The 27,827-nt window shown below is 42.9% G+C and overlaps 1 protein-coding gene across 3 annotated transcripts; it reads left to right on the plus strand.

Moving 5' to 3' along the window:
* Positions 1–27,827, plus strand: LOC124137721 (WAP four-disulfide core domain protein 1-like). Of its 3 annotated transcripts, none has more exons than XM_048402772.1 (9): positions 1–162; positions 3,446–4,136; positions 19,399–19,591; positions 23,449–23,490; positions 24,415–24,456; positions 24,940–25,098; positions 25,253–25,385; positions 25,870–25,971; positions 27,360–27,827. In XM_048402772.1, the coding sequence occupies exons 2-8, from the start codon at positions 4,014–4,016 to the stop codon at positions 25,958–25,960; spliced, it is 783 nt and encodes a 260-aa protein (XP_048258729.1). In that variant the 5' UTR covers positions 1–162; positions 3,446–4,013; the 3' UTR covers positions 25,961–25,971; positions 27,360–27,827. The 3 variants fall into 3 exon arrangements, with proteins under 3 accessions (XP_048258729.1, XP_048258728.1, XP_046360103.2); XM_048402771.1 differs by having other exon boundaries at positions 4–162; positions 25,870–25,962; XM_046504147.2 differs by lacking the exon at positions 1–162 and adding an exon at positions 2,378–2,517 and having other exon boundaries at positions 25,870–25,962.

Genomic DNA, 27,827 nt, shown 5'->3' on the forward strand with positions numbered 1-27,827 from the left:
CAATAAGAGGTGTGTCGCCCAGTCGGCGGAGTGAGCGACCGGGCGGGAGCCACGTGTGGCGGATGTATATCTGGTTCTATTGTCTGGGGTCGGGGACACATGTTGAAACACACAGGGGCTGGCCTTCCACACAGGGACACAGTGCCCGGACAAGAACCCCAGGTGAGTTCAGTCACAGACAGTCGCGTGTCTGCACAGTGCCATCTTAATGTCATTGTCAGTACCATTAGTCTACAAACTGCAAGGTGGACAATACCTGTTACCAACTTTCAGTCAAATGGAAAAGTGATGATTTTGTTATTAATTATACGATGAGAACCTCATTTTCCATAGTTTACTATCGAGGTAGGATTTAGATAGTAGTAGTAGTAGCAGTAGTAGTAGTAGTAGTAGTAGTAGTAGTAGAAGTAGTAGTAGTAGTAGTATCATTATTATCATAGTAGTAATAGTTATTATGAAGTTTATATTTCTTTTCTATATGTGTCTTTGATGTTATTTCTTTCTCTATATGTCTTTGATGTTATTTCTTTCTCTTTATGTCTTTGATGTTATTTCTTTTTCCATATGTCATTGGTGTTATTTCTTTCTCTATATGTCATTGGTGTTATTTCTTTCTCTATATGTCATTGATGTTATTTCTTTCCCTATATGTCATTCATGTTATTTCTTTCTCTATGTGTCATTGATGTTATTTCTTTCTCTATGTGTCATTGGTGTTATTTCTTTCTCTATATGTCATTGGTGTTATTTCTTTCTCTATATGTCATTGATGTTATTTCTTTCTCTATGTGTCATTGATGTTATTTCTTTCTCTATGTGTCATTGATGTTATTTCTTTCTCTATGTGTCATTGATGTTGTTTCTTTCTCTATATGTCATTGATGTTAAAACAAGGACTGGTCGGCTCGGAGTCAGTATACTGTGTCTGAGTGGGGTATTTATGTTAAACTGCGGCATGGTATCCCAGTGGGCTAGCACTATAAATCGGCATCAGTCCGGACTAGTACAAGCAGCCACACACACACACACACACACACACACACACACACACACACACACGTGCATGCACGCTATGCTATATAAGTGCAATAATCTTGGACGCGACGTTAAAACCAATTTCACCTCACCTCACCTCACCTCACCTCACCTCACCTCTTTCTCTATATGTCATTCATGTTATTTCTTTTCTTTATATGTCATTAATGTTATATCTACAAAGACGTGTCACCAGTTGACAAATTGCAAGGTTGTAGCTGGATACTATATCATCAAACTGTATGTTTAATGAAGAAGTGATGATGACTAACATTATGATACGTTTATTGCTTGTTTTACGGTTCTTAATGCCATGTATACCTAGCTAGAAGCCGGGGGAATATTTTCCCGAACAGCGTCCACACTTCTCTGTTGTTTAACGGGTTAGGTACATCCCGCCGAGAATATACGCAGGGAGAACATTCTCGTGCGACGTCGAGTAAAACTCAGTCACGTGATAATTTGTTTTTGAATGGGTACAGGTAAATTTCAAAATATACTGTATATTAACGAATATTGAAGTGTTGATCTAATGACTAGCGTCTTTTTACCGTGTCTCTCATGACTGAGAAACGTTCTAAAACATCTACGTTGTTTTTTCACCAATTTATAAACAGAATAATCGAAGAAAATGGTTAATGCATATATCTTAAACATCTGGTTTTTATTACCCTGTCCAAAGAACAGTGCAAATGTATATCATTATCGATTTGCGAATTTTTTCCAATATTCTTGTGCTCGCCGATATTTTTTTTCTATAGAATATTAAACACTACCATCTCAGACCCGATGTCGCTAAACGAACAATTGTCTTATGCATGGCATAATAGACATGACCATACGGCGGTAAACAACAGTCTGATATATGTCAATGTTACCATACGATTGGAATTCAAGTCGCGTTCCTCGGCGCTGCATGTCCCGTCTAGGATCTATGCAAATTTAACCGACTTTCTGGTTATGAGGTTAAGAGCAAAAAACGAAACTAGCGTTAGGTGCATAATTGTTCTGACAGAGTTTAATGTGTTGCCTGATACACGCAACAGGTGGGAAAGCAGGCAGAAAGGTGAGACCCGTCTATGCTTAGTCTGAACGCTGGGTGAATGAGGGGGGCAGATAACAGACAGATAACATCCTTGATAACAGAGCGATAGATGAGGAATCTGTGCGTTCATCTGCATGTAGATGGATGAGATTGGCACTCTTTTCCCTTAAACCCTCCAAACCCCCTCAAAATGCACAACACACGCGTACAACCTGATGAAGTCACCTGATGGGACAACAGGCTCCCCTTACTGCTTTTGATCGAGTATGAGAAGATATTTTATTTCTAAATTACCCAATTCACGGCTGTGTTTCTTTCTTTTAAAGACACCTGTATAAATATACATGGAGGCCCGGCTCATTCATCTCTCGAGGGGAATGTATATGAGACATGTAAACGTTACTGGGTAATGAGTCTGGTGGCGGAAGCACGAACAGGTAGTATGCCGCATGGTGTTTAATTATAAATATGCATTTATTTGTTTTAGTATAAGTGTATAACCCTTTTCTAATGCTTGTGATCTGCTGATTTGTAGCTCTCTCTCCGTCTCTCTCTGTGTCTTTCTGTGTATCACACTCTCTCTCGATCTCTCACTCTCTCTCACACACACACACTTTCTCTCTCGTCCACTTTCTCTCACATACACTTTATCTCTCTCTTCTCTCTACATATATATCACACACACTTTCTTCCTCTCTCTTCTCACCCTCACAGACCCTCTATCTCTCTCTTCTCTCTACATATATATCACACACACTTTCTCCCTCTTTCTTCTCTCTATATATATCACACACTTTCTCCTCTCTCAGATACATGTTATCTCTCCCTCTCTCCCCCTCACACTCTCTCTCTCCCTCTCTCACCCCTCTCTTCTCTCTATACATATCACACACACTCTCTCCCTTTTTTTCCCCCACACACTTTCTTTCTCCTCTCTCGTCTCTCACACACTCTCTCTCTCTCTCTCTCTCTCTCTCTCTCTCTCTCTCTCTCTCTCTCTCTCTCTCTCACACACACACACACACACACACACACACACACACCCCACCCCTTCTCCAACTCTCGAAATATTTCTATCTCACCGTCAATCTCACCAATTCTCCCCCCACCCCACCACCCTTCTCCCAATATCACCCTCCACCCCCCTCCCCAGGCTCCAACCAATCCCACTATTCTGATCACCCTGCCCTACTCCACATTCACCCTATCCTCCGTCACTCGACAGCAGGGAGTGCAATCAGCACCTACCCCCTCCACCCCGCGTCCCCCACACGCATCTCTTTCTCACCCCCATGTCCTACATCCACATTATTATTCTCCGTTATACGACAGCCGGGCTTGCAATCAGTGTTTTATGAAATGCAGGTTTTGGCGCTGATGGCCTCTGCCGCTGTGAACACCGTCGGTCCAGCCAGAAAGCAGAACAAATCCCCCACCAACTCTGTGCGCGATGATAACAGATAGTAGAATCCCTGTAATAATGTTCCCTTCGGAGAATATAAATGTCAACTGAAGCAGCAAATCTTCGACGTAAAAACGTCTTCTGGCAGCCAGCGTTCCAGCGTTGAAACTTGTAACAGAGACTTTTTACGTCTATCAATACGACCCTTGAACTGTAGCCGCATTTCTACATTACGTCAGCCCTTGTGGTGGAAATTGTGCCTCATACGCTGCGGTTAATAATCTCGATGCAAGGACAACTGTACGAAGAAGATTTATAAAAGCTTCTTTAATTAGAAACCTACATATACCTCAGCTGTGGAATATCACCAAGATCACGTGGAATAAGTGTACTGCCTAACGCCGGGATACGTTCGGTGCACGTTAATGGAATATTTCCCCCATACAGACCACCGGCGTCATTCTCTCTGTGGTGATCATCTTCTCAACTTGTGAACTACGTCAACAACTGTGTGATCTATATTATGTAATAATGACGTCACTACGGGACATCATCCATGTGCTGATATCAGTGTTGTTGTTATTATTGGCGGTAGAGGGCGCCACAACCCGGAAGAAGACTAAAGACTCCGACGATGTATGGCTGTCTGATTTGGTAAGTTATTATTATTATTATCATTATAGGGCAACACTTATATAATCATTTATCGAGACAAGGTATATATATATATTGAGCATTTACATACTTTGAAACAGATACGGTTTCGACATATGGTTTCTATTGTTAATTAGTGAGTTCCGCTTCTTCCTGTAATGTGATGTGATGTTATTTTTTCTACTTCTGTTTCAAGGACCAATATTCCGGGACCAGTTATATTTTATCATTGATTGTTTGTGTTTTTGATTTTTTTTTATGTGTGAACGGCAGATACTAAGGAACGAAACTGAATAATTTTAGCCGCCTATGTACTCCTCAGTAGAGCTGGCCCGCTGGTCGACACGGGATTCGTTAGTATTGCTGGTGAACTGTTAGACACGGGACTCGTTAGTAGAGCTGGTCCGCTGGTCGACACGGGATTCGTTAGTAGAGCTGGCACGCTGGTCGACATGGTATTCGTTAGTAAAGCTGGTCGACACGGGACTTGTTAGTAGAGCTGGTCCACTGGTCGACACGGGATTCGTTAGTAGAGCTGGCCCGCTGGTCGACACGGGATTCGTTAGTAGAGCTGGCCCGCTGGTCGACACGGGATTCGTTAGTAGAGCTGGCCCGCTGGTCGACACGGGATTCGTTAGTAGTGCTGGTCCACTGGTCGACACGGGATTCGTTAGTAGAGCTGGCCCGCTGGTCGACACGGGATTCGTTAGTATTGCTGGTGAACTGTTAGACACGGGACTCGTTAGTAGAGCTGGCCCGCTGGTCGACACGGGATCCGTTAGTATTGCTGGTGAACTGTTAGACACGGGACTCGTTAGTAGAGCTGGCCCGCTGGTCGACACGGGATTCGTTAGTATTGCTGGTGAACTGTTAGACACGGGACTCGTTAGTAGAGCTGGCCCGCTGGTCGACACGGGATTCGTTAGTATTGCTGGTGAACTGTTAGACACGGGACTCGTTAGTTGAGCTGGTCCGCTGGTCGACACAGGATTCGTTAGTAGAGCTGGCCCGCTTGTCGACACGGGACTCGTTAGTAGAGCTGGCCCGCTGGTCGACACGGGATTCGTTAGTATTGCTGGTGAACTGTTAGACACGGGACTCGTTAGTTGAGCTGGTCCGCTGGTCGACACAGGATTCGTTAGTAGAGCTGGCCCGCTGGTCGACACGGGACTCGTTAGTAGAGCTGGTCCACAGGTCGACACAGGATTCGTTAGTATTGCTGGTGAACTGTTAGACACGGGATTCGTTAGTAGAGCTGGCCCGCTGGTCGACACGGGTTTCGTTAGTAGAGCTGGTCCGCTGGTCGACACGGGACTCGTTAGTAGAGCTGGCCCGCTGGTCGACACGGGATTCGTTAGTAGAGCTGGCACGCTGGTCGACATGGTATTCGTTAGTAGAGCTGGCCCGCTGGTCGACACGGGACTCGTTAGTAGAGCTGGCCCGCTGGTCGACACAGGATTCGTTAGTGGTACTGGCCCGCTTGGTCGATGCCTTGGTCCCAAATATGTCCCTTTTTTACCATTACCATGCTCATGGGGTTCGCCAACGTTAATGTCATTGACTTAACGTGCCTGTGTCACAAAAGCATATTCATAAGTGTTCGTAATGTATTAATATTGCAGTTACATATTACAATTCATGGCGGCTGTGTTGGCAGTAACGTAGCACAATTTAATTAAATGCAAGAAAACCCTTTCCATGATCACAAGAAATCTCAACTCAGTTGTACGATTCCGACTTTCACATGCATTTGTTTATGTATCACTATCCAATAGTGGTGAGCGTATGCTGCCACACCGGTGGTACACGTCACAAACACATGCAAGGCCAAGTCAATTTTTCACCTGAAAAATATACGGGAACAAATGGTACAAATAGGGGTTTGTATCGGACACTGATGTGTCAAATTTGGAAATAACTTCAACATGTCTACCATGAAACTCTTTGAAAGCTTTCCTAAGGCCTTTAATGTTGTAACCCTGATCAAACAACAAGTTCTACAACGCTTTTTGAAGTATTCACAGATGCCATTTTTCAGCCGCAAGCCTTTAATCAGACATGTTTATAATGCTTTTGTCAGCACTTTGTATCAGTCGAGTCATGCTGTAAATTTACACTGTAAACCGTGCATCGCTACCCCATGCATGGAGTCCATGTTGTCCCTTTCACAAGAAAAGGAAACCTCGGTCTCACTGGATGAAACCAAAAACTCGTTTGCAGTGTTAGACACAAAACGGCAGCTGTTCTGCGTCCAAATAATAATAGCTGGTCTCCGGGAGATCACGTCTTTAATGGCTGACCGTAGCCATGAGGAGAAACAAACAGCATTTGGTTTAAATCTGCTGAACGGCGGCAAGTGCTACAAAGCTAATGGTCTCTTCTTTGAAGTCTGAGGGTGCTGTATGTTTGAGCGAAGGAGGGGGTTGAGAGTAGATTTAAGAGGGGTCGGAGCGTTGAAGGGATCAGACAACCGGGGTCAACTTACTGAGCTACCGTTGATTTGTTTTCCGTCACAGTACTAATTATCTATCTCAAGCCACATATTTCAACGTCTCCGTGCAAACAGCCACGAGGAACACTCAGCGGTGTGCGTTGTAGGTAGATAAATTATATTACAGCCGTGTGTCTGGTACATGTAGCTTGTGTAGGTCAGCTTTGCTCGACTGCGTGTGTATCCTCAAGCCTCTCATTGATGTATTTGTGCTTGAACCGCAAAGGAGTGAGTGTGTATGGTTTTACGCCGCGTTTAGCAATATTCCAGCAATATCACGGCGAGAGACACCAGAAATGGGCTTCACAAATTGTACCCATGTCGGGAATCGAATCCGGGTCTGAAGAGCGACGAGCGAACGCTTTAACCATTAGGCTATCCCACCGCCCATGAACCACGAAGGGGTACTGGTGACCACGTGGTACTTGTGACCAAGTGGTATAAAGTTTCACCGTGCAGAGTTGCGTCCCCTGTGCATGTCTGGATCTGCTGATCGAGCGTTTGATCTGAGATGATCCTTGTTTTGTCAGAACCTTACAGTGCTCAAGGGTTTCACGAAAGAACTATACGACTATCACCGGCGTCTTCTAGGTCCGACAACCTCCGCAACTATAACGCCGTGATATACTTAGACGGGTACCAATTTTGGTACAAACACGCGAGATGCTGATCGTTCAAGGATCCTAAAATGAGATTCAACCCCTCCGCCACGATCCGTGCACGACTGCAGTTGTAACTCTACACCCGTGAAGATCCGGGGTAGAATAGGTCTTCAGCAACCCACGCTTGCCGTAAAAGGTGACTATGCTTGTCGTAAAAGGCGTCTAACGGAATCGGTTGGTCAGGCTCGCTGACTTGGCTGATGCATGTCATCGTATCCCAATTGCGTGGATCCATGCTCATGATGTCAACCACTGGATTGTGTGGTCCAGACTCGATTATTTACAGACCGCCATCATATAGCTGGAATGTTGCTGAGTGCGGCGTTAAACAACAAAGAAATTGTATACATAGTGAACTCGAGCGTCTTAAATCATTGGGCCACCTCTGCGACCACGTGACTGTGTAAACAATCTTGACAGCTGATATGCATGTCAAAGCTGTGTTTCTTTACGTGAACATAAGAGGTGAAAACGTTGCTGTGGAGTTTACCGATAGATGCAGGGAGTAACCACACATCACATATCATCAACTTTTTAAGACTGAGTTATGTAAACATGTTTATATTGCTTCAGACAATTTAACGCTCAGCAGATGCAAGGCGATTTAAGTCTTCTGCACCACTGACGTAAGCCATCAAAAGTTAACTAATTACTTTTTACCACATACTGTTAACGAGTAAGGTTATTTCTAAAATGCTCTGACCGCCTCCGTGGTCTAGTGGTAGAGCGTCCGCCCGGAGAGCGGAAGGTCCGGGGTTCGATCCCCGGCCGCGTCATACCGCGTCGTTAAAAGATGGTACTTGTTGTTACCCTGTCTGGCGCTCGGCATTAAGGGGCTAAAACAAGGACTGGTCGGCTCGGAGTCAGTATACTGTGTCTGAGTGGGGTATTCATGTTAAACTGCGGCAGTATATCTCAGTGAGCTAGCACTTTAAATCGGCATCAGTCCGGACTAGTACAAACAGCAACACAAACACACACACGTACATGCACGTCGCTATATAAGTGCAATAAACCCCATTTCACCTCACCTCACATCTAAAATGCTCTACTTACATACATCGACGAAGTTCCAGAGGTAGTGCAGATCGTACCGATTAGATAATGCAAATTCGAACCCAGTCAGCAATGATATAACATGATATATGTTCCTCCGCTATGGATGCGAATGTAGGAAAAAGACCCAACATCCGGGAAATCTCGACCCATTCGTTACCACTCGTTACTTTCCGTAACCTGCAAGAACAGACTCGTCGCCCTATCGATGAGTGTTGTGTGATAAAAATATGACCAATCAGAATGTGCTTATGATTATGGGTACATTGGTCATATATAGTATCCCGCCTTGATAGTTTTTTTCATAGGAAGAGTTTGTTTTTAAACATGCTAACGTTGCAGTCACAGTTGATTTGCCAAACTGAATTACAAGTGTAGTTGTTTTCTGTTCACAAAAAATCCATAGAAACGCACAAAGCAAAACCGGATGTGGTACAAGAAGTTGACTATGATTGTGGCTGTGCCCGTTTGCGCAAAGACGGAACCAAGTTCATAATATGTCCCTGAGAGGACACGTGTCTCGATGTCCCGGAATAACACTAGTATGGTCGAACTTGAAGCTATGTTTTTTTTTAAAATATTTAATGCTGTTCATCCGCGAAAAAGCTAGAAAAAAAGTTTGTGTACATATGTCACATGTAAATGCACGTGGTCAGAAGGAAAAAGTTGTAACAACACCCAAATGCTTCACTTTAGAGACCATCACCTTAGAGAGCTCAAAAATGATGAAACAGTTTTTTTATAGCTTCTTTGAGTGGCATTTAGAAGTTGGAATGGTAACTAAGACAAAATTGTTATGGATGAGCAACTTCTTTATTACAATTGGGCGACGTTTTTTATGTTTGGGTTTTATGAAAACTTCACAACGCATGCACGTAAAGATAATCCCTCTGAAACCGGAGATAAGATATCTGTATTTGGATGGGATTTTTTGTAGTTGGAAAGGTATATCCGTTATCGTTACGTCACAGTAAACAGTTGCACAGGGTTGCGTAGATATCAGCTTCGATAACACCGATAACCGATACTCAATCGGTACCTCCGGTAACCGATGCTCAATCGATACCTCCGTCTCAGGCCTTACCACTTTGGTGAAACCCACGAGCACCAATAGACATAATCAGGATGATTCTGAGATTCGAACCATCGATCAACATATTCGACTAAAGGACGAAGCTCCACACAGCGATTTGAGACGCATGAGACGACGGGGTAACCCGTCAAAAATGAAAACAAACAATTAAGAAATTCAACTTGCTTAAAATTACAACAAATAAAATAAGTAAAATATATTGAAAAAATGTCTCTGTTATGTATAATGATATTCATGTATAATCTTGAAACATGACCTTTTGGACAACGCCACAAAAGAAACACCTTAAATGTATAATGTGATTGGAATGCATGCCTTGTTGTTCTTGTAAAATGGGGGCGGTCGGGTAGCCTAGTGGTTAAAGCGTTCGCTCGTCACGCCGAAGACCCGGGTTCGATTCCCGATATGGGTACAATGTGTGAAGCCCATTTCTGGTGTCCCCTGTCGTGATATTGCTGGAATATTGCTATAAGCGGCGTAAAACCATATTCACTCACTCACTCTTGTAAAATGAGGTGAGGACCCTTATAACTAGCCAGATAATGAAAATGCTTGGTGTACCTTATCTACAGTTGATACTTAAACTCGGTAAATGGGCGGAAAGCTCAGAAGGCGAGAGTAAAACAAATTACTGTGGACTTCTTTCATGACCGGCATCTCAAACGCCTTCTTCTTAACGAAAGCTAATTAGCTGCTAGTCATAAATTGTCTGCTTGGTGTGGTGGCTAATTAAGACAAGGGTTCCCTGGCAGCTGGTCCATCTGGCCTACCATAGCTGATGAAACCGAGGCCAGAGGTTGGTTATACGATCAGAGGAAATGTATACATGGTATATGATATGATTACATGAAGGTACTGCTTCAGTGGTTTTACATTAGTGCATCGACTGGAACAAATATATACCTTTACTTTACCGCCATTAGTGTACTAGTATACTGCAATGTATCGTGTCCATACCGCAGTCAATAAGTTGTATATATTGATGGCTTAGTGAAACGACTGTGCGTAATTGGTAACGTTGTATTTAGCAGGATGCCGTGCATAAGGAGAATTATGTTTAAGAAGGGTCAGGCAAGCAGACCACATTCCTTGAACAGCAGGTTATGAGTGTATTGCTCCTAGTCCTGCGCCATGAATGTATATTTGTTAGGTATTTTCTTTTACTAAAAGCCTAGGCAAGTCTAGATGAAACTAACCAAGTCTAGTTTGCTTGATTCCACAAAAACAGCAGAAGAGGAAAGGTTCTTTCGAAGAAAAAAGATATAATTATTTTAAAGAAATGTTTTCATTCACTAGGTGTTAGTCTATATTTCTCCTGGATATTGTAACACACATCAAGCACTTTCTTCGTTTACTCTTGCCCTCTTGGGTGTAAGTGAGTGAGTTCGTTTTAACCCCCTTTTCAACAGTATTCCAGTTATATCACGGCGTGTCAGCTAAATGTGGGAGGAAAGCCCAAAGTGATGACGGCCTTAGACGTTTACATTTTTGGTGAAATCTACGAGAACGGTATGGTGCAGACAAACCTAGAAACATTATTGGTGCGAACCGGGATTCGAACCCACGATCTTAGTTTCTGGCTTACAATCTTGAATTAGAATTTTGTTTTTCAAGCTACAACATATTTTTAACACTTATATGGATCATAGGGGGCACGGATGGCCCAGTTGTCTAAGGCGCCGCGATTCGCTGTGCAGAGTTGCGTCCCTTGGGCACGCCAGAAACCTATGATTGTGGGTTCGAATCCCGGTTCGCCCCAATTATGTTTCTAGGTTTGTCAGCACCATACTCGTGCTCGTGGGTTTCACCGAAGTGGTAAACGTCTGAGACCTGCATCACTTCGGGCTTTCCTCCCGCATTAAGCTGACACGCCGTGATATAACTTGAATACTGTTAAAAGCGGCGTTAAACCCAACTCACACACTCACTCACTATATGGATCATACAATATTGTACGGACTGTAGGTCTCTTTCTCACTGATGCTTCATACCCCTCAACGCACAAATACATCCCTTCACTAACATTTAAACAGGTCACTTTTCAACAACCAGATATTCGACCACAGGTCAAGAAGATTGACAAACAAAATTTATCCCAAAGTAAATTTCGTGGAATGGAAGCTGGGCGACGAGCCCGCTAATGCTGACACAGATTCCATTACAAAACCTACAGAGAATGTTTGAGATATCGTCCTATATCGGGAACACGATATGGTTCAAGAACACATTGGACAAACACAGGGTACAGAAGGGGGCTGTGTGCTTAGTACAATCTACAGCTGAGATACTCTACCGAATACAGCTGCCTTGGCGGATTGTCATGCCGGTCAAGTCTTCCAGACCTTAAAAAATATTAATTCGATTTTCTGAAAAATGAAAAGAAATTAGATAACCTTGTTACAGCTGGTCGTCGATGCTGTGTATAGAGAATGAAACACAATCAGCGCCACTCTGAACCTTTCCTTACCACACCTTTTGTAGCGTTTAAGGGAAATGAAATCATCAGTTTAAAAGGGCTTGGACAAATCACTGTATTTTTTATGTTATAAACAAGTTTATACATGTGTAGAAGTTTACGTGTTTAAATAGAATGCATAACATGTATTTTTTCCGTTTTTTACAATGACAAATCACTATAATTTTTATGTTATAAACAAGTTTATACATGTGTAGAAGTTTACGAGTTTAATTAAAATGCATAACATAGCACAATAAGTTAAGTATGGATAAGATTATTGAAATTAGAAACACAATCATCATAAACATGTTTTGACCTAAACACGGAATTGAGGACAAGGAACGTGTTTGGAGATTTGTGTTTAGGGTCTGAACACATTTCTATAAAATGTATTAGTACCATTTATCAATCACGCCGAAGACCCGGGTTCGATTCCCGGCATGGGTGCAATGTGTGAAGCCCATTTCTGGTGTCCCCCCGCCGTGATATTGCCGGAATATTGCTAAACGCGGCGTCAAACCATACTCACTCACTCACTCACTTATACACACACGATGACCCCAGCAACCCCGTTGCTAGGCTGACACGTCATAAGGCATTGTTTCGCCGGTGTCTCTTGCAACAAAATTTCACAACTTACGTCACAGGGTATTGTGACGTGTTTGTAAATTTTGTAGTGCAATGCCCCGTTTCACAAAGCGATCGTAGCTCTACGACAGAAGTAAGTCTATGTAAAGTATGGGAGTTGCGATCACCTTAGCTCTACGACAGTAGTAAGTCTATGTAAAGTATGGGAGTTGCGATCACCTTAGCTCTACGACAGAAGTAAGTCTATGTAAAGTATGGGAGTTGCGATCACCTTAGCTCTAATACAGCTTTACGACAGCTTACGAACGGACCACTGAATTGTAAAGGTAGGCCGTCCTATGGTAAAAAATAATACCTGTCAACTTTTAATGTGTTCGAAATATTATTCTGTAAAACTCAATTTGATTATGCTGTGGATCACGTAGGTATGTCTATTTACACCCCAAACTGAATTCTTTAAAAGTTATAAACGGCAATTAATAAATAAAATAATAAACTCTCTCCCGTTGGAGCTCGTTTAGTATTCTATATATCCCCTCTATTTTGCCTTTCAAGCCCAATGGAATATGTTTCGTCGGATTATCGATCTGGTTATTCCCTGGCGATGACGTTCTATATTTATATATGGTATTTTTTAAATATATTTCATTGTCTAAAAAGAAAAAGAATTGGGCACAAATGTACCACTTATTACCGCCTTCTCCCTATATACAGTTTAACATAATATTTGATAATAAAAATGTACAATTTACACGAAGGTTGACATTGTGGAAACATAGTGCACAATATAAACTAGGCGGCAAAAGAAAGTACATGTATAGGTCGAGTTCCATGATCAATAAAAAAATAACAAGAAGAGGTTTTGTTGTGAATTATAATATAATCTAGGGAGGGGAAACAGATGATTGATCAACCACAGTTTGAATGAAATTGTGCAAACACAGGTAATGTAAGTTCAAGGTAAACAATGTTTGGGTAAGAAATTTCATTTTCAAAAGTTGTCTGAAATGTCACCATAAAATTGTCAGACACACTACAAGTTCATTGTCGACACAGTTGTTTTCAATAGCGTGTATGACCTCCAGCTGACTAAATGCATGACAATGACGTCGGTCTTCCGATGACGTGGACTGGAATCCGTTGCCACTAGTCTCTCAGGGCCTGCTGCAATCTTGTCTGTTGACGGGAGGCTGATGGCGTGCTCTAATCTGTTTGTCACGATGGTCCCACAAATGTTCAATAGGATTCACTGTGAGTGGGCAGACCAGGGCAAAACGTCAACGTTCTGCTGGTTTAGAAAGTTCCGAGTCAGTATTGCAGTATGGGGCCTGGCATTGTCGTGTTGAAACAATGTCTCCTGCTGTTGGTTTTGTAAGAACGGAAGCACAACTGGCTGCAACACTTGGTCTCTGTACTGCACAGCTTTCAGGTTTCCCTGTATAATCACCAAATCAGTCTTCTGATTTGCACAAATACCGTCCCACACCATGACACCTCCCCCGCCGATTGGATGGACCTCTCGAATACACGCCGGAGCCAAACGTTCCCATCTGCGTCGATAAACTCGTTCTCTGCCGTCATTTCGAAACAAGTTAGACCGACTTTCATCAGTAAACAGCACTCGACGCCAATTTCTCACTTGCCAGTGTCGAACCTGCCTCGCCCATCGCAGTCTCAGGCGTCGATGTTGAGCAGCCAGTACCATTCCTCGGAAAGGACGACACGCTCGGATTCCAGCAGCACGAAGTCGTCGTAGTACTGTACGTTGGCTAATGGGATGTCCCAACGCTGTTGCTGCCGTCGCCGTCGCCGTTACGAATCTGTTTCGCAGGTGAATGAGCCGTATCTGACCGTCTACCAGTGGTGTTGTCACTCGGGGTCGTCCGGTTCTAGGCCTGTCCTGTGTCCTCCGTGTCTGCCTGTACCGTTGAATCAGCCTGGCTACTGTCAATGGTGTACAACCAAACCTTCTGGCAATTTAGACCTGTGTTGCCCCAATTTCGGCCATACCGATGGCTCTCTCTCTCTCTGCTCCTGTGACAGTCGTGGCATTTCTTTTGTGTGCTTTCATCACGTGTGGTTATACCCTGCAGACGAACGCATTTATACAGCTAACATGCACGTGCAGTGTATGCCATAGGCGAGAAACCTGGTTCACCATCTTTTTGTGACCGCACGAGCGCCGTCAAAGGTTCGGGTGAGGTGGTTTTTGGTACCTGTTCCTGGGCAGTCATATTCCCAATACCAACTTTCCACTAGTTATCGCTGTTTTTAGGAAAATTACAAATTGCCAACCTATACTTCTTTTGCCGCTTTATATACAACATAATAGCAGTAAAATAAATATCAACGGGTCCTCCTTTTACCGGAGCCAATGAGAACACGAAAGTCGTGTGTCCTGTAGACAACAGTCTAGAGTCTTGTTAACACCCCACCCCAGTGTATGTTCTCACCCTTACCCTAAACCCTGAACAAACACACCCCGTCACCTGACACACCTGTAATCTGCGGTACATCAAAGACCGGCTCGTCTCGCTCCGCTCACCTACAGTTTGATCAGTGTTCGATGTACCAACGTCTGGGGTTTAAGTGGATTAGGGCATGACCCACATGAACACCATTCTCCTGTGTCTGCGACATTTCTGTAAAGGTTAGAATGTCGCTTGGGTCACATGGGAGGTCACATGACGCGCGATGGTTGTCTAGAGTTACTTCCCCTTGAGTGCCTCCAGACACGGGTCTTTGGTCAGGCAACGGCGGATTATCACTATAATCAGTGAGCAGGAAGTGTCTGGAAATCTATACTATATTGGGTGCATTGTTTATACGATCTTGCTGTCATTCAACCCATGTAGACGATACTCTTGCTTAGTGAAGATGAATAGCTGAGGGCAAAAGTGTATCTTGTAATGCAAATTATCACGAAACAACACTTAACATGATATGGCAACGTCCGTATATAAACATTGGAGAATTATCTGTACCAGGAGAGCGAATATTACCCGTTTGATTATGGTCTTGCATTATTTCGTCAGTCTGACCAAAAATTTGTGACCTTGACCTTAACGGAAGACGAGTAACTTTCTTGCTTACTTTCTCCCTCAATCGATAAATGCAACTATTGGTTAAATTAACCCCAGTGAAAGAATTTTAGGCTACGATACATTATCTAGAAGCTATTGTTACTTTAAATATGTTCTAACTATTGCTACGATGTCTTGTGAAGCTGTTGCCCTATGAAATAATCTTCAAACTATTGTTTCTGTAACGCACCTGCTATATGGTAACTTTTTCGTGAAGAGTGTTCATAATTAGCGATAATGACGTCAACGTTGACGTCATAAGGACTAAAACGCGAGCAACATATATTGTATCAGGCGTTACACACTAGGGTTTAACAAAGTGTATTCATTTTTATCTGGGGTTGTGGAGACTCTCACGACTCTCGGTATTACGGATCATTACTATTTTATCTCTATACGAGCTAACACTTCACTCAGAAATCGGGGGCACCGGTGGCCCAGTCGTCTAAGGCGCCGCAATTCTCTGTGCAGAGTTGCCAGAACACGCCAGACACGCCAGAAACCTATGATTGTGGGTTCGAATCCCGGTTCGCCCCGATTATGTTTCTAGGTTTGTCAGCACCATACCCGTGCTCGGGGGTTTACCGAAGTGGTAAACGTCTAAGACCTGCATCACTTCGGGTTTTCCTCCCACATTAAGCTGACACGCCGTGATATTACTGGAATACTGTTAAAAGCGGCGTAAAATTCAACTCACTCACTCACTCGGGAATCTTATCTCACCATAGGGATGTTAGAATGACGACGGTGGTCAGCACTGTTATTTTTATCAGGTCCTGACCTGACATTTGAACTGACATTACTTATCCTTTTTGAATTTTGTGTTTTTGTAAAAGTACAGATCACCATTTTAACTGTTGTGCATTGTGTTTTCCAATGGGTGTAGAATACGAAAATCCCTTTGTGCCAATATGTATTACCTATATGATGAATTTGGAGGGGGAAATACTTATTGCTAGAACATTTACGAAGAAGCCACCATCATTCACCTGCTGGTAAGATAAACCTCGGAACATATGCATAGACCCGTGAAGATTCGGAGTAGAATAGGTCTTCAGTAACCCATGCTTGCCGTAAAAGGCCACTATGCATATCGTAAGAGGCGACTAACGGGATCGGGTGGTCAGGCTCGCTGACTTGCTTGATGCATGTCATCGTATCCCAATTGCGTGAATCGTTGTTCATGATGTCAATCACTGGATTGTCTGGTCCACACGCGATTATTTACAGATTTATAGCTGGAATATTACTGAGTTCGGCGTTAAACAAGAAATATGTGTATAATTATTGCGGAAGTGCTTCCTACATCATGTGTCGCTTTGAACTTCCAACGTCTACCAATCAAAACATTATGAAAATCCCTCGCTACATATATTTTGTATACTAATGTCAGCTAGAAAATATTGCTCTCTGTGTTCACCATGATTTGTTAAAAAGAAAATGTCACCATACCTTCCCTGTATGCATGTACTATGGGCTCTCTCCAGTCAATGTAAGAAAGATTAAATAAAAGAGTGAGTGAGTGAGTGAGTTTGATTTTACGCCGCCTTTAGCAATATTACAGCAATATCACGGCGGGGGATACCAGAAATGGGCTTCACACATTACTCATGTCGGAAAACGAACCCAGGTCTTCGGCGTGACGAGCGAACGCTTTAACCACTAGGCTACCCGACCGCCCCTTAAATAAAAGAAATCACAGACGCAGGTTAGAGAACGCGACTATGATTTGTGTCGGTTAATGTCTCCGTATATATAGCACAACGTTTCGTTTAACCCTTTAAGTGTGAGAATCCGGCTATCAGGGACAACATTATAATGTTAGTGCTTCCGAAATACCCCTGTTGTGATATCATCACCATAGTTTGTCTCATCCGGGCAATATTCTGGCTAAATGCCCCGACCCGGACAATCTCGACTCGTAAAACTACGCGATAACACGAGCTTATCACGAGACATGCACGCTGCCGCTCTACTAAACTAATCTATCGACAAGCGAATTGCCAGTGTAACACACGCCTCGCACTACCTAGTCTGAACTCACTTACCAGGCGGAGGAATGTGACGAGGTCAGTCTGTATTCTTCCGCACAATGCCTAGCAAATGGGGAAATCTTGAAAAACAATGACATTATGTAGACGAATTGTGCTCGTGTACATACCACGCCAATGTGATAAGAAATGTTAAAATGGTATTGGATTTGTCATGTTGATTAATGAACAGCAGATTTTTTGCATCTTGAGAGACAAGACAACAGATATAACAGGTTTCTCCATAAATCAGTTTCAGTTTGTGATATAATCTTTTGACATTCTGACAGCAGGATATGTTTCGGATAATACTAATCACTAATATTCCCTCTGGCCATCACTCAATCACCACCCTGTTTTTTCTTACTCAAACTATCCCCCTCCCTCCTAACTAATATTACATCTGGTTCTTTGTTGTTGTTGTTTTGTGTCTGTGTAAACAGTTAACTGAGGAGTCAATGGTTAGTGTTTGTTTGTTTGTTTGTTTGTTTGTTTGTTTGTTTGTTTAACGCCGCACTCAGCAATATTCCAGCTATATGACGGCGATCTGTAAATAATCAAGTCTGGTCCACACAATCCAGTGATTGACACCATGAGCATCGATCCACGCAATGGGATACGATGACATGCATCAACCAAGTCAGGGGGCACGGGTGGCCCAGTCGTTCAAGGCTCCGCGATTCGCTGTGCAGAGTTGCGTCCCTTGGGCACGCCAGAAACCTATGATTGTGGGTTCGAATCCCGGTTCGCCCCGATTATGTTTCTTGCTTTGTCAGCACCATACTCGTGCTCGTGGGTTTCACCGAAGTGGTAAACGTCTGATACCTGCATCACTTCGGGCTTTCCTCCCACATTAAGCTGACACGGCGCGATATAACTGGAATACTGTTAAACGTGGCGTTAAACCCAACTCACTCACTCAACCAAGGCAGCGAGCCTGACCACCCGATCCCGTTAGTCGTCTCTTACAACAAGCAGATTCGCCTCTAACGGTAAGCATGGGGTGCTGAAGACCTAGTGCTAACTCGGACCTTCACGGGCCCAATGGCTAGTGTGTTCGCTTATCACGCACACACAAGGACCAGGTTCGAATCTAATGAAATGATCTTGCCCATGTTGATTCCGGCACATATAGATCCCAATTGATCACAAAAGGTTAGTGAGGTAATGTGCAACTTGTCCATTGTCTGGCATTCTTCCCCGACGGATTGAAAAGGCGTTGAGGTGTGTTTGCTGTCAGCCACTGGTTTATAAGTTCAGACGGGGCTGCTCCATTGTCGCTTTGATATTCCTCATTACCCCGCTAAATGCATCGCATGGTATCAACAAAGTTCGTTGACGGGATGGTTTTAACGCCAATTTGAACGGTATATCAATTCTCCCGTCAGTAATCTGGGGGGAAGCGCTAAGAAGTGTGTGTGTGTGGGGGGGGGGGGGGGGGGGGGGTGCATGAGGCAGACATTTGTGGCACGGGTGTGGTGTGACTTGTTAAGAATCTCATTAAAGACACTAAGTCAATGAATGCCACACACCAGAGAGAACCATGGAGAATCCACGACCAGCTATCCCGGGACGAATATTACAACTATTGACAGACATTTGCGGTTCTTCAAATCACAGGACCACATAAGTATTACCTTACAAGAACTGCGGAGCTGACACACAGAACTCGTTAAATCAATTATTCGTCATATCTTTGCTTTTTGACACTATTGGTTTTCTTGTTAATTATGAACTCGTTGTGGACTCTTAACAGTATTCAGTTGAAATAAAACTTTCAATTAATTTGAATTATTTTCAGATAGACTATGACTACCTGGGAGATGCCCCAGACGCAGGAAGTGACTTTTGCCCTCCGGTTCCATCAGTGCTGCCTTCCGGTTCCTGTACCCAGACTCCCTGCAACTCAGATCGCGCATGCGCACACATTAGCGGGAAATGCTGCTACAATGGCTGCATCTACACATGTCTTTATCAAGTTGGTATTCCAGGATGTGAGTAGAAGCAAACTTGATTGTTTTAGCTTGAAAAGTCTGCGCACAATGAACTGAAAGAAAGAAAGAAAATATGAGCGTTACGTGTTGGCTCGCAAGTTGAAACGCGAAGGTCAACCTGGAAATCGGTACCTGCAGAACTACTTTGTGAAATCAATAATCAACTTCACAAGATGAATGAATAATTGACATCAAAAATATTTGAAACACACATGGTTGGGTTCACAATAGTAAAATGCAATACACTGGCTAAAATACGCGACAGCAGCAAATTAAATAACCTCAATACAATAGTCAGTGCACTCACGAATATCCAGAATTGGTCACAGTCGAAAGTTTTGAATGATTTCACGTTCTCTGTTCATGAATCTAGGAATCAGTCTGCGCGTAGATGGCGACTTTATTCGCCCTGGTCTCGCTCTTAAAAGTGATGTACAGACACGCCTCGCATAACGACTCAAACTGTGTTGTCAAGCCCAGTGTCGATAACTGTAAACAAGACTGGGGGCTAACGATGTCGGGAAACGTCGGGACTGAGAGAAGACTATAAACCACAACTAAGGGAGGTCCCTTTTAATTATTAGCTGTCAATTTCTCCATCAAACTCGATATTGTACGAGCGCCTCAATCAATTTGCTGCCACTTAGAATCACCGCTACACAACAAAAGTACTGCCACATGACATGATTTTGATTGTATGTTGTTGTTTTTTGTTTGAACGTTTTAGTATACATAAGTGATCAATTTTGCCATATCGATGTAGAAGTAATTGAGAATTACCTTCTTTAAATGTGCCCAAACATCAGGGTGAAATGACTTGAAAAAGACTTGTTTGAAATGAGCTTTTGATTCACACAAGCTATTTAACCCGTGAAGATCCAGGTCAGAATTCGTCTTCGGCAACCAATGTTGCTGGATCGGATTTATGTCATCATATCGTAGATCGATGCTCATGAGATCAATGACTGGATTGTCTGGTCCAAATTCGATTATTTACAGACCGCCGTCGTATAGCTGGAATATTGCTGAGGGCGGCGTTAAATAACAAACAGACAAAGAAAAGAAACAGAATCTATTCATCACAAAGTCTTGACCGTAAATGGAAATGGACGCTACTGCTGAAACAAACTTTTAAAAATTTGCATGAATATCTGGTTTGGAGACAGAAGGCTTTTGTCGTGCAACGGGAGAATCCATTAAAACAAAGTCGCATGAATGTTTGTGTGAACTTGGTCATGCACATTCAAACTGTAATCCTCCAGTAGTCGGTGTATTGCACATAAACTCTCCAATAGTTAACAACTAATGTTCACCCTCCAATAGTTATCAACTAATGTTCACCCTCCAATAGTTATCAACTAATGTTCAACCTCCAATAGTTCTAAACTCCATTACCCGATCATGTCAGTCGAACCGTGTTTGTGATCTTTGATAGACAAAACGTAAAAACGCACCCGCTCAATCAGTTAAGGAACTACGCTCCCCATTGGTTTGCATGTACCAGTCGACGTTCGCACGTTACCCTGCAACACATAACCTGGTTTTGCAGGCTTTTCTTCTGAAATGTAATATGCCGTCGTGATATAACTGAAATTCTGTATTTAAAAAGGGCGCTTGACTCCGAAAACAAGAACCGTCCTGTATATGTGTTAACACTATAAAACTACCATGATTTCCGACATCTGAGGCAAATGAAATGGAGACACATTAGAAATAAATTTATTTCAGAAAGACGACGGCACAGTTGCCCAATCTGGTAATACGAGTTTCATTGATTTTTGTGCTGCACTCTCGGCTGTAGTTGATTCAGTTACTGCGAGAGTTGATGTTTCATCCAGAACCGCTGTAGGTTGGTTGGTTGGTTTGTTGTTTTACGCCGCACTCAGCAATATTCCAGCTATATGACGGCGGTCTGAAAATAATCGAGTCTGGACCAGACGATCCAGTGATTGATATCCTGACAACTCGATCCCGTTAGCCGCCTTTTACGACAAGCATAGTCGCCTTTTACAGCAAGCATGGGTTGCTGAAGACCTTTACTACCCCGGATCTTCACAGGTCACCGATGTAGCTGTCAACATTGTCTCAGCCGATGTAGAGGCAGTGGATGTCAACGTTTTCGAAGTTGAGATAGCAGGACCAGAGGCGGCAGATCCCAAAAGGGCACTAAACCCCAAATACAGGAACCGTCCTGTATTTGTGTTAACACTATAAAACTACCATGATTTCTGACAGAAACAAAATTTGCCTGTCTTTTCTAAATGCCAATACCCTGCTCAGCTAATGACTTCTTTCGAGCATCCAAGACGTTTCTCATCCCCTTGAAATAAGGAGACTCGTTAACGTTAATCTGGATATCTTCGGCGATAGTATTGCGATGAGGCGATCGCGATCAGTTCACATAACGTATTTCCCCGATATTGTTCGCCCTTTAGGTTTCGTACTTCCACCAAGAAACGCATGAGATTTTTTTTTAATATCTGTTTCACGATGCGAAAGAGCAATACTGTCGGGGTTTAACACGACGTCATCACGTAGCCCATGGGGTTGTCTTTCCTTGACCCGCGCTTGGAAGACGTCGACGGCCTATCTACTCTTGTTTTCTGAGAAAAAGCCGAATTACAATTTAGAAGATCTTGCTCTGACACAGGCTTGCTAAACGGTTAGGAATTCCAAATACTATCTGCGTCATCAATGTTATGAGTTGTAACGGGAATTCCACCAAATCTGTATCATTTCCAGACAACTCATCTGATTCCAAGATATCACTTTTACCCACATCAAAATCTGGTACAGCCACGTCAAGTATTTCAATATGAGCATTAATGAGTCTTTCAAAATCTGAGTTAATTGCTGCCTGGTTCGAGCTCGTGTAATGAATGTTCATCACGTACAAAGACTGAAAGCTAAATGAGAAATCGCACGTGCTTTTCCGCGCTCATATTAGACGAGACCTCCAATAGTTTTGCTCGAACTTTAGCGCGTTCATGCGCGCAGTTTCAATCGATTCAGCATAAACAAGAACGACCCTCCATTATATATGCACGTGCATATTAGGTGGACATTAGTTTAACATGTATTTTGAATGGGACTTTGTTTTAAGTTGGATATAGTCCTCAAAGTCACGATTATTTTTGCACGTGGGGCAAGTTCTCGGCCTGACGGCCTCGAACTGACCCCACGTGCAAAAATAATCGTGACTTTTCGGACCATATCCTACACTTATTATCGCTTGCACGGATTATTCCCATCCGCGGGTTCAGTCGTCTGGTCATGGTTTTCTCTTAGTTTGTTTAAGCAAAAGACATCGGAGTCCAATCAATCGTTTATATAAATCCGAAACTTCCGATTAATGCAGAATGAAATGAGTGTATGGACGGCATTCCATCCAACAATGAATATTAATCTTGATTATGAGATGAAACAAACATATTCAACTGATTTATGACCGATGCGTTTGTTTTTTCCGTCAGCATACCTTTTTCAGGTGTTTAGTTTACATCGGACGAATTTATACTACGTTGATCACATCTCATTCAGTGCCACATGGTTGGTACCTTTGTGAAATAGGTTTCTCTGGGTCAGATTATTTTCATAAAGATAAAATAGATAGTATGTATGCACCTAATATACATGCAAGAGCCTCCTTTTAGGGATGAAACTATTTTGTTGCATATATTTTTTACAAGGGGCGGTGTGACATGCAGCTTATCAGAAACATGGTTATTGGGTTCGAATCCCAGATTCTTGGTTTTACATACACGACCTGCATCATCTAGGCTAACACAACAAAAATACTGTTCAAGCATTGGAGCCAACTCATATATTGTTGACACAATATTTTTTTGTTGTTGCAGTTTTTGATTGGTCAAAAGAGCCACGTCGACGTCTAAGTTCGGGTGAGTCATGAAAACTGTAAGACTTATTAACCATGTCATGATATTCATGATAAGACTGAATATGGATAATTCAAGATGGCCGTAGTAATTGTGCTTGAGAAGCGAGCATGTCCTTTCACTGGAGGTAAAACTGATTGTACAGGCTACACGGTCAAAGCCGGCGAGACAAAGTAAATATTTACTATCATGAACTGATCATGAACATTTTTAATTCAAAACATCAACAGAGAAACAGATTAAATTGGGTGTAAAGTGCAAAATAGTGATAAAAAATTATTTAAGAATGGATCACACCTACATGTAGTGTGTATAAGCTCCTCTCAGCGATCTATCATCTCTACACGCAATGTCACTGAATAAGCACAGGGATGTTGGGAGTTTTGTTAGACAAACCTCTTCCCGCAGTACAAAAGCGCCTAATGTGTAAAACAGCTGTATGCTCTATTCAACGGTTGATCTCTTCACGGGCGAGTAATAGTGAGTGAGTATGGTTTTACGCCGCTTTTAGCAATATTCCAGCAATATCACGGCGGGGGACACCGGAAATGGGCTTCACACATTGTACCCATGTCGGGAATCGAACCCGGGTCTTCAGCGTGACGAGCGAACGCTTTAACCATTAGGCTACCCGACAGCCCCACATGACTTGTAAGCATGTCCTCCACCGCTGCTCGCACAGTTTTCAGAAATCTTGCTCTGGGCGATTCATTGGCCACTGCAGGGTTCTGGCTAACGGGTTGTTACACTTCTGTATAGTGAAACCCCGTTAATACGGACATTACCGTTATAAAGAGTAAAGCCTTTGTATGTATGTATGTAGACGTTTCTTTCATCTGGAAAGCAGTGATTAACGGGGTCTGGTCCAAAATAAAAAATTTTGCTTGAGTATTGTTTTTCACGTATCTGATCCCACATTTTTTTCAGGTCGCTCCTGGCTTGTGGATAGTCCGGACACAGTCATTGAAGGTAATAGCCGGACAAGTTGTCTTAAGTTGATCAACTGATAGCGATGTCACATGGTATTAAAACTATATCAGGGGGCTACGCCTGCATTTGACGATCTTGATGATCCTGTAGGATTGTTGACTGATTTGTGGTCCTACTGATACTGACGCTGATGCTTGTAAGAGATGCGACTAACGGGATTGGCTGATGCATGTCATCGTATCCCAATTGCGCAGATCGATGCTCATGATGTCAATCACTGGCTTGTCTGGTTGATTTTTTTTTTATTTAAATTTTTTTTATTCAGATTAAAATGGATTGGGAACAAGTTATCCAACTTAGGCCTCCCTCTCTATGACTTGTCTGGTACAGGCTTTGTTATTTCCGGACCGTCCATATAGCTGGAATATTGCCGTGTGCGGCGTCTAACAACAAACAAACAAACAAACAAAACAAAACAAAACTTCAGGACAGACGTAACAGAGTTGTTCTTCTATTCGCCAGCTGAGCCGTGCAGTACAACTCCAGTAGAGGCTGACGAGGACCCCCTGTTGTGTCCCCATGGTTACGTGTGCAGCATTGATGACCAGGGAAATTCCAGAAAGGGAATTCCCAACAGGGGGCGCTGTGTTATGGAGAATAACGAAAACGAGGACAACGCAGGTACGCATATAGATAGATGATCCCACAGATCGTCTCAACCAGAACTCGTAGGGATTCATATTGGACTTAGGGATCGAGGCGGGACTGATTGTCCCCTAATATTCTTCAAAGAATAATTGTGCACCCAGTCAAAGGTTTCCTCTATTCACTACAGACCTCTCGACAGCGCGGCCGCCAGTACTCCCGCCGAGGATTCAGCGTCAGATGCGGAAAGAGAGGGTGTGTGAGGAGGAGAACGGATTCCTGATACTAGAGGGCGCCACCGTGATGAGAAAGGGGAGACAATGGTATACATTTGCTTTTCATGACCAGGACCACGATTTTGACAATTTCCACTTTAGCATTTTGGCTGCTCTATCACACACACACCTCACTCAAGCATTCCATCAACCCCCCGTCTCAATATCAACAATGATTCCTGCTCAGCCTCACTAACTCACTAGTCGTGAAACTGACGTGACTCAACAGTAATTAAACTAAATTTTCACCTCTTTCGGTTTTGCAGGATAATGATATTGCAAGGAAACTTGTGTACAGTGAAACCTCGTTAATACGGACACTGTTAAACTACACGTTTTGGGCTAGTACTGCTTAAAACGCGTACATTAATACAAAGTTTATCTGAAACTGATTCGTTAATTGGGATATGTATTATTCATACCAGGAACTCTATCGGGTTTTCGCTGAATTTGTCGTCCCTTCCTTACCAGTAGAATACGGCTTTTTCAATGCCTCAAAAAACCATTCCACTCTCCTTTGATTGTTTTCCAGCAAGTGTAGAAGGGGCAAGTTGGTGTGTCCAAGGAGGAGGCAACTTCGTACAACACGAAAACCAATAACCCAAAGGACGGAGGAAGTTTGAAGGTTCTGAAAGTATTTTACCCACCAGAGTTACAAGATCAAATGTCTTGACTGTTGACATGTACAACGATACCGTTTAGCGAATCCCAAACACTATTGCTGCATTGATGAGAACAAATAAAATAGCACCTTTCATTGATTACGAAACACACTGACAATGGGACGGTTGAATTTGGTCACTGTGCTTTCTTTCTGGTTCTGATATGTCATTGTAATATTATTTATTAACGCTACGATGAGCAATATATAGAATACGTTTCTCGAAAGATTCATCATTCCTTCACACGAGACAGGCCCCGTGGGGATTGAATGGGCATGTACAAGCGGCGACTTAATGAACCGGGTGGTCAGGCTCGGTGACCTGGTTGATGGCGTGTCATCATACCCCGACGGCGTGGACTGATGCTCATGGTGTCAATCACTGGATTTTCTGGTCCAGATTCGATTATTTACAGACAGCCGTCATACAGCTAGAATATTGCTGAGTGCGGCGTTAAACAACAAACAAACAAAATGACTGCCCATCCCCAAAACAACCAATAAACAAACAAATAAAACAAAATACGGGAAAGCAATTTTCATAGTTCCCCAAAAAATATCTAAGTACCATCAGTTTTTTTTATAAAACGTTATGCTTTGTGTCGTTTATATTATATATAAATTACTGAAATTGGTTTATCGACGGTCGATGAACTTCAAGAATCTGGCCTTTCCATATTTGCCAACACAGTATTTCTTATGAACTGCCTTCTGTTTTTGTCGAATGACATCTGTTTGTCATAAGCGCGTTATCTTTTATCAAACCCTTAGTTGGCATTCCTATACATACATCGCAAATGTCTCCAGCTTATGCCAGTACGTTTGATTGGGGCCAGGGATTTTGGAAAGTAACGGGATATCTTTTACGTCACTGCCTCAAAACATGCATTTCCCTGTGCAATGAAGAGTCAATTCACTTTTACAACACACCTTTTTCCTCCGAAATTATTTTAGGGGGCAAAAACATTAGGACAATATATCAAACGATCTCATCCCAAAAGGAATACAGACCCGTGAAGATTCCGGGTAAGAATAGGTCTTCAGCAACCCATACTTGCCGTAAAAGGCGACTATGCTTGTCGTAAAAGGGGACTAACGGGATCGGTGGTCAGGCTCACTAACTTGGTTGATACATGTCATCGATCCCAATTGCGTGGATCGATGCTCATGATGTCAATCCCTAGATTGTCTGGTCCAGACTCGATTATTTACAGACCCCGTCATATAGCTGGAATATTGCTGAGTGCGGTGTTAAACAACAAACAATCAAACAAACCAAGGAATACAATACACGCACGCACTTGCACGCACGCATACAAAATATTTAGTCTGTCTTCAAATAGTATTTATTGTAATTTCAGTGTGAAATAAACTGGGGTTGAAATCGACACCGTCATCATGCATCGCTGCCTCCTGTGCGTGTTGGACCAACTGGACTGATCATGAGTGAGTGAATGAGTTTAATTTTACGCCGCTTTTAGCAATATCCCAGCAATATCACGGCGGGGGACACCAGAAATGGGCTTCACACATTGAACCCATGTCGGGAACCGAACCCGGGTCTTCAGCGAGACGAGCGAAAGCTTTAACCACTAGGCTACCCGACCGCCTCGGACTGAGAATGAGACATTATTTGTTTCTTCGTGGACAATGGGAAAACATTGTGAAACTAAATGTCCACAAGTGATCATACAATGTACATGTATGTGGAAGACACAGACTGATTGGATAACGGTTTTTGATGCGAGATGATTGTGCATATATCAAATGTGCTTTGAATGTCAAATGTATCAAAAAAGGTATCAAAAAATATATTTATTCACCTGTAA

The sequence above is a fragment of the Haliotis rufescens genome, unplaced genomic scaffold, assembly GCF_023055435.1.
Source record: "Haliotis rufescens isolate VD_foot unplaced genomic scaffold, xgHalRufe1.0.p SCAF_29, whole genome shotgun sequence".
Classification (NCBI taxonomy): Eukaryota; Metazoa; Mollusca; class Gastropoda; order Lepetellida; family Haliotidae; genus Haliotis; species Haliotis rufescens.

Bases quoted from the DNA above. Each gene is read 5' to 3' on its own strand.
- LOC124137721 (XM_048402772.1), top strand. From the start codon at position 4,014: ATGACGTCACTACGGGACATCATCCATGTGCTGATATCAGTGTTGTTG. The intron at 23,491-24,414 runs GTGAGTCATGAA...CATTTTTTTCAG, and splicing joins ACGTCGACGTCTAAGTTCGG to GTCGCTCCTGGCTTGTGGAT. The intron at 25,099-25,252 runs GTACGCATATAG...TATTCACTACAG, and splicing joins CGAAAACGAGGACAACGCAG to ACCTCTCGACAGCGCGGCCG.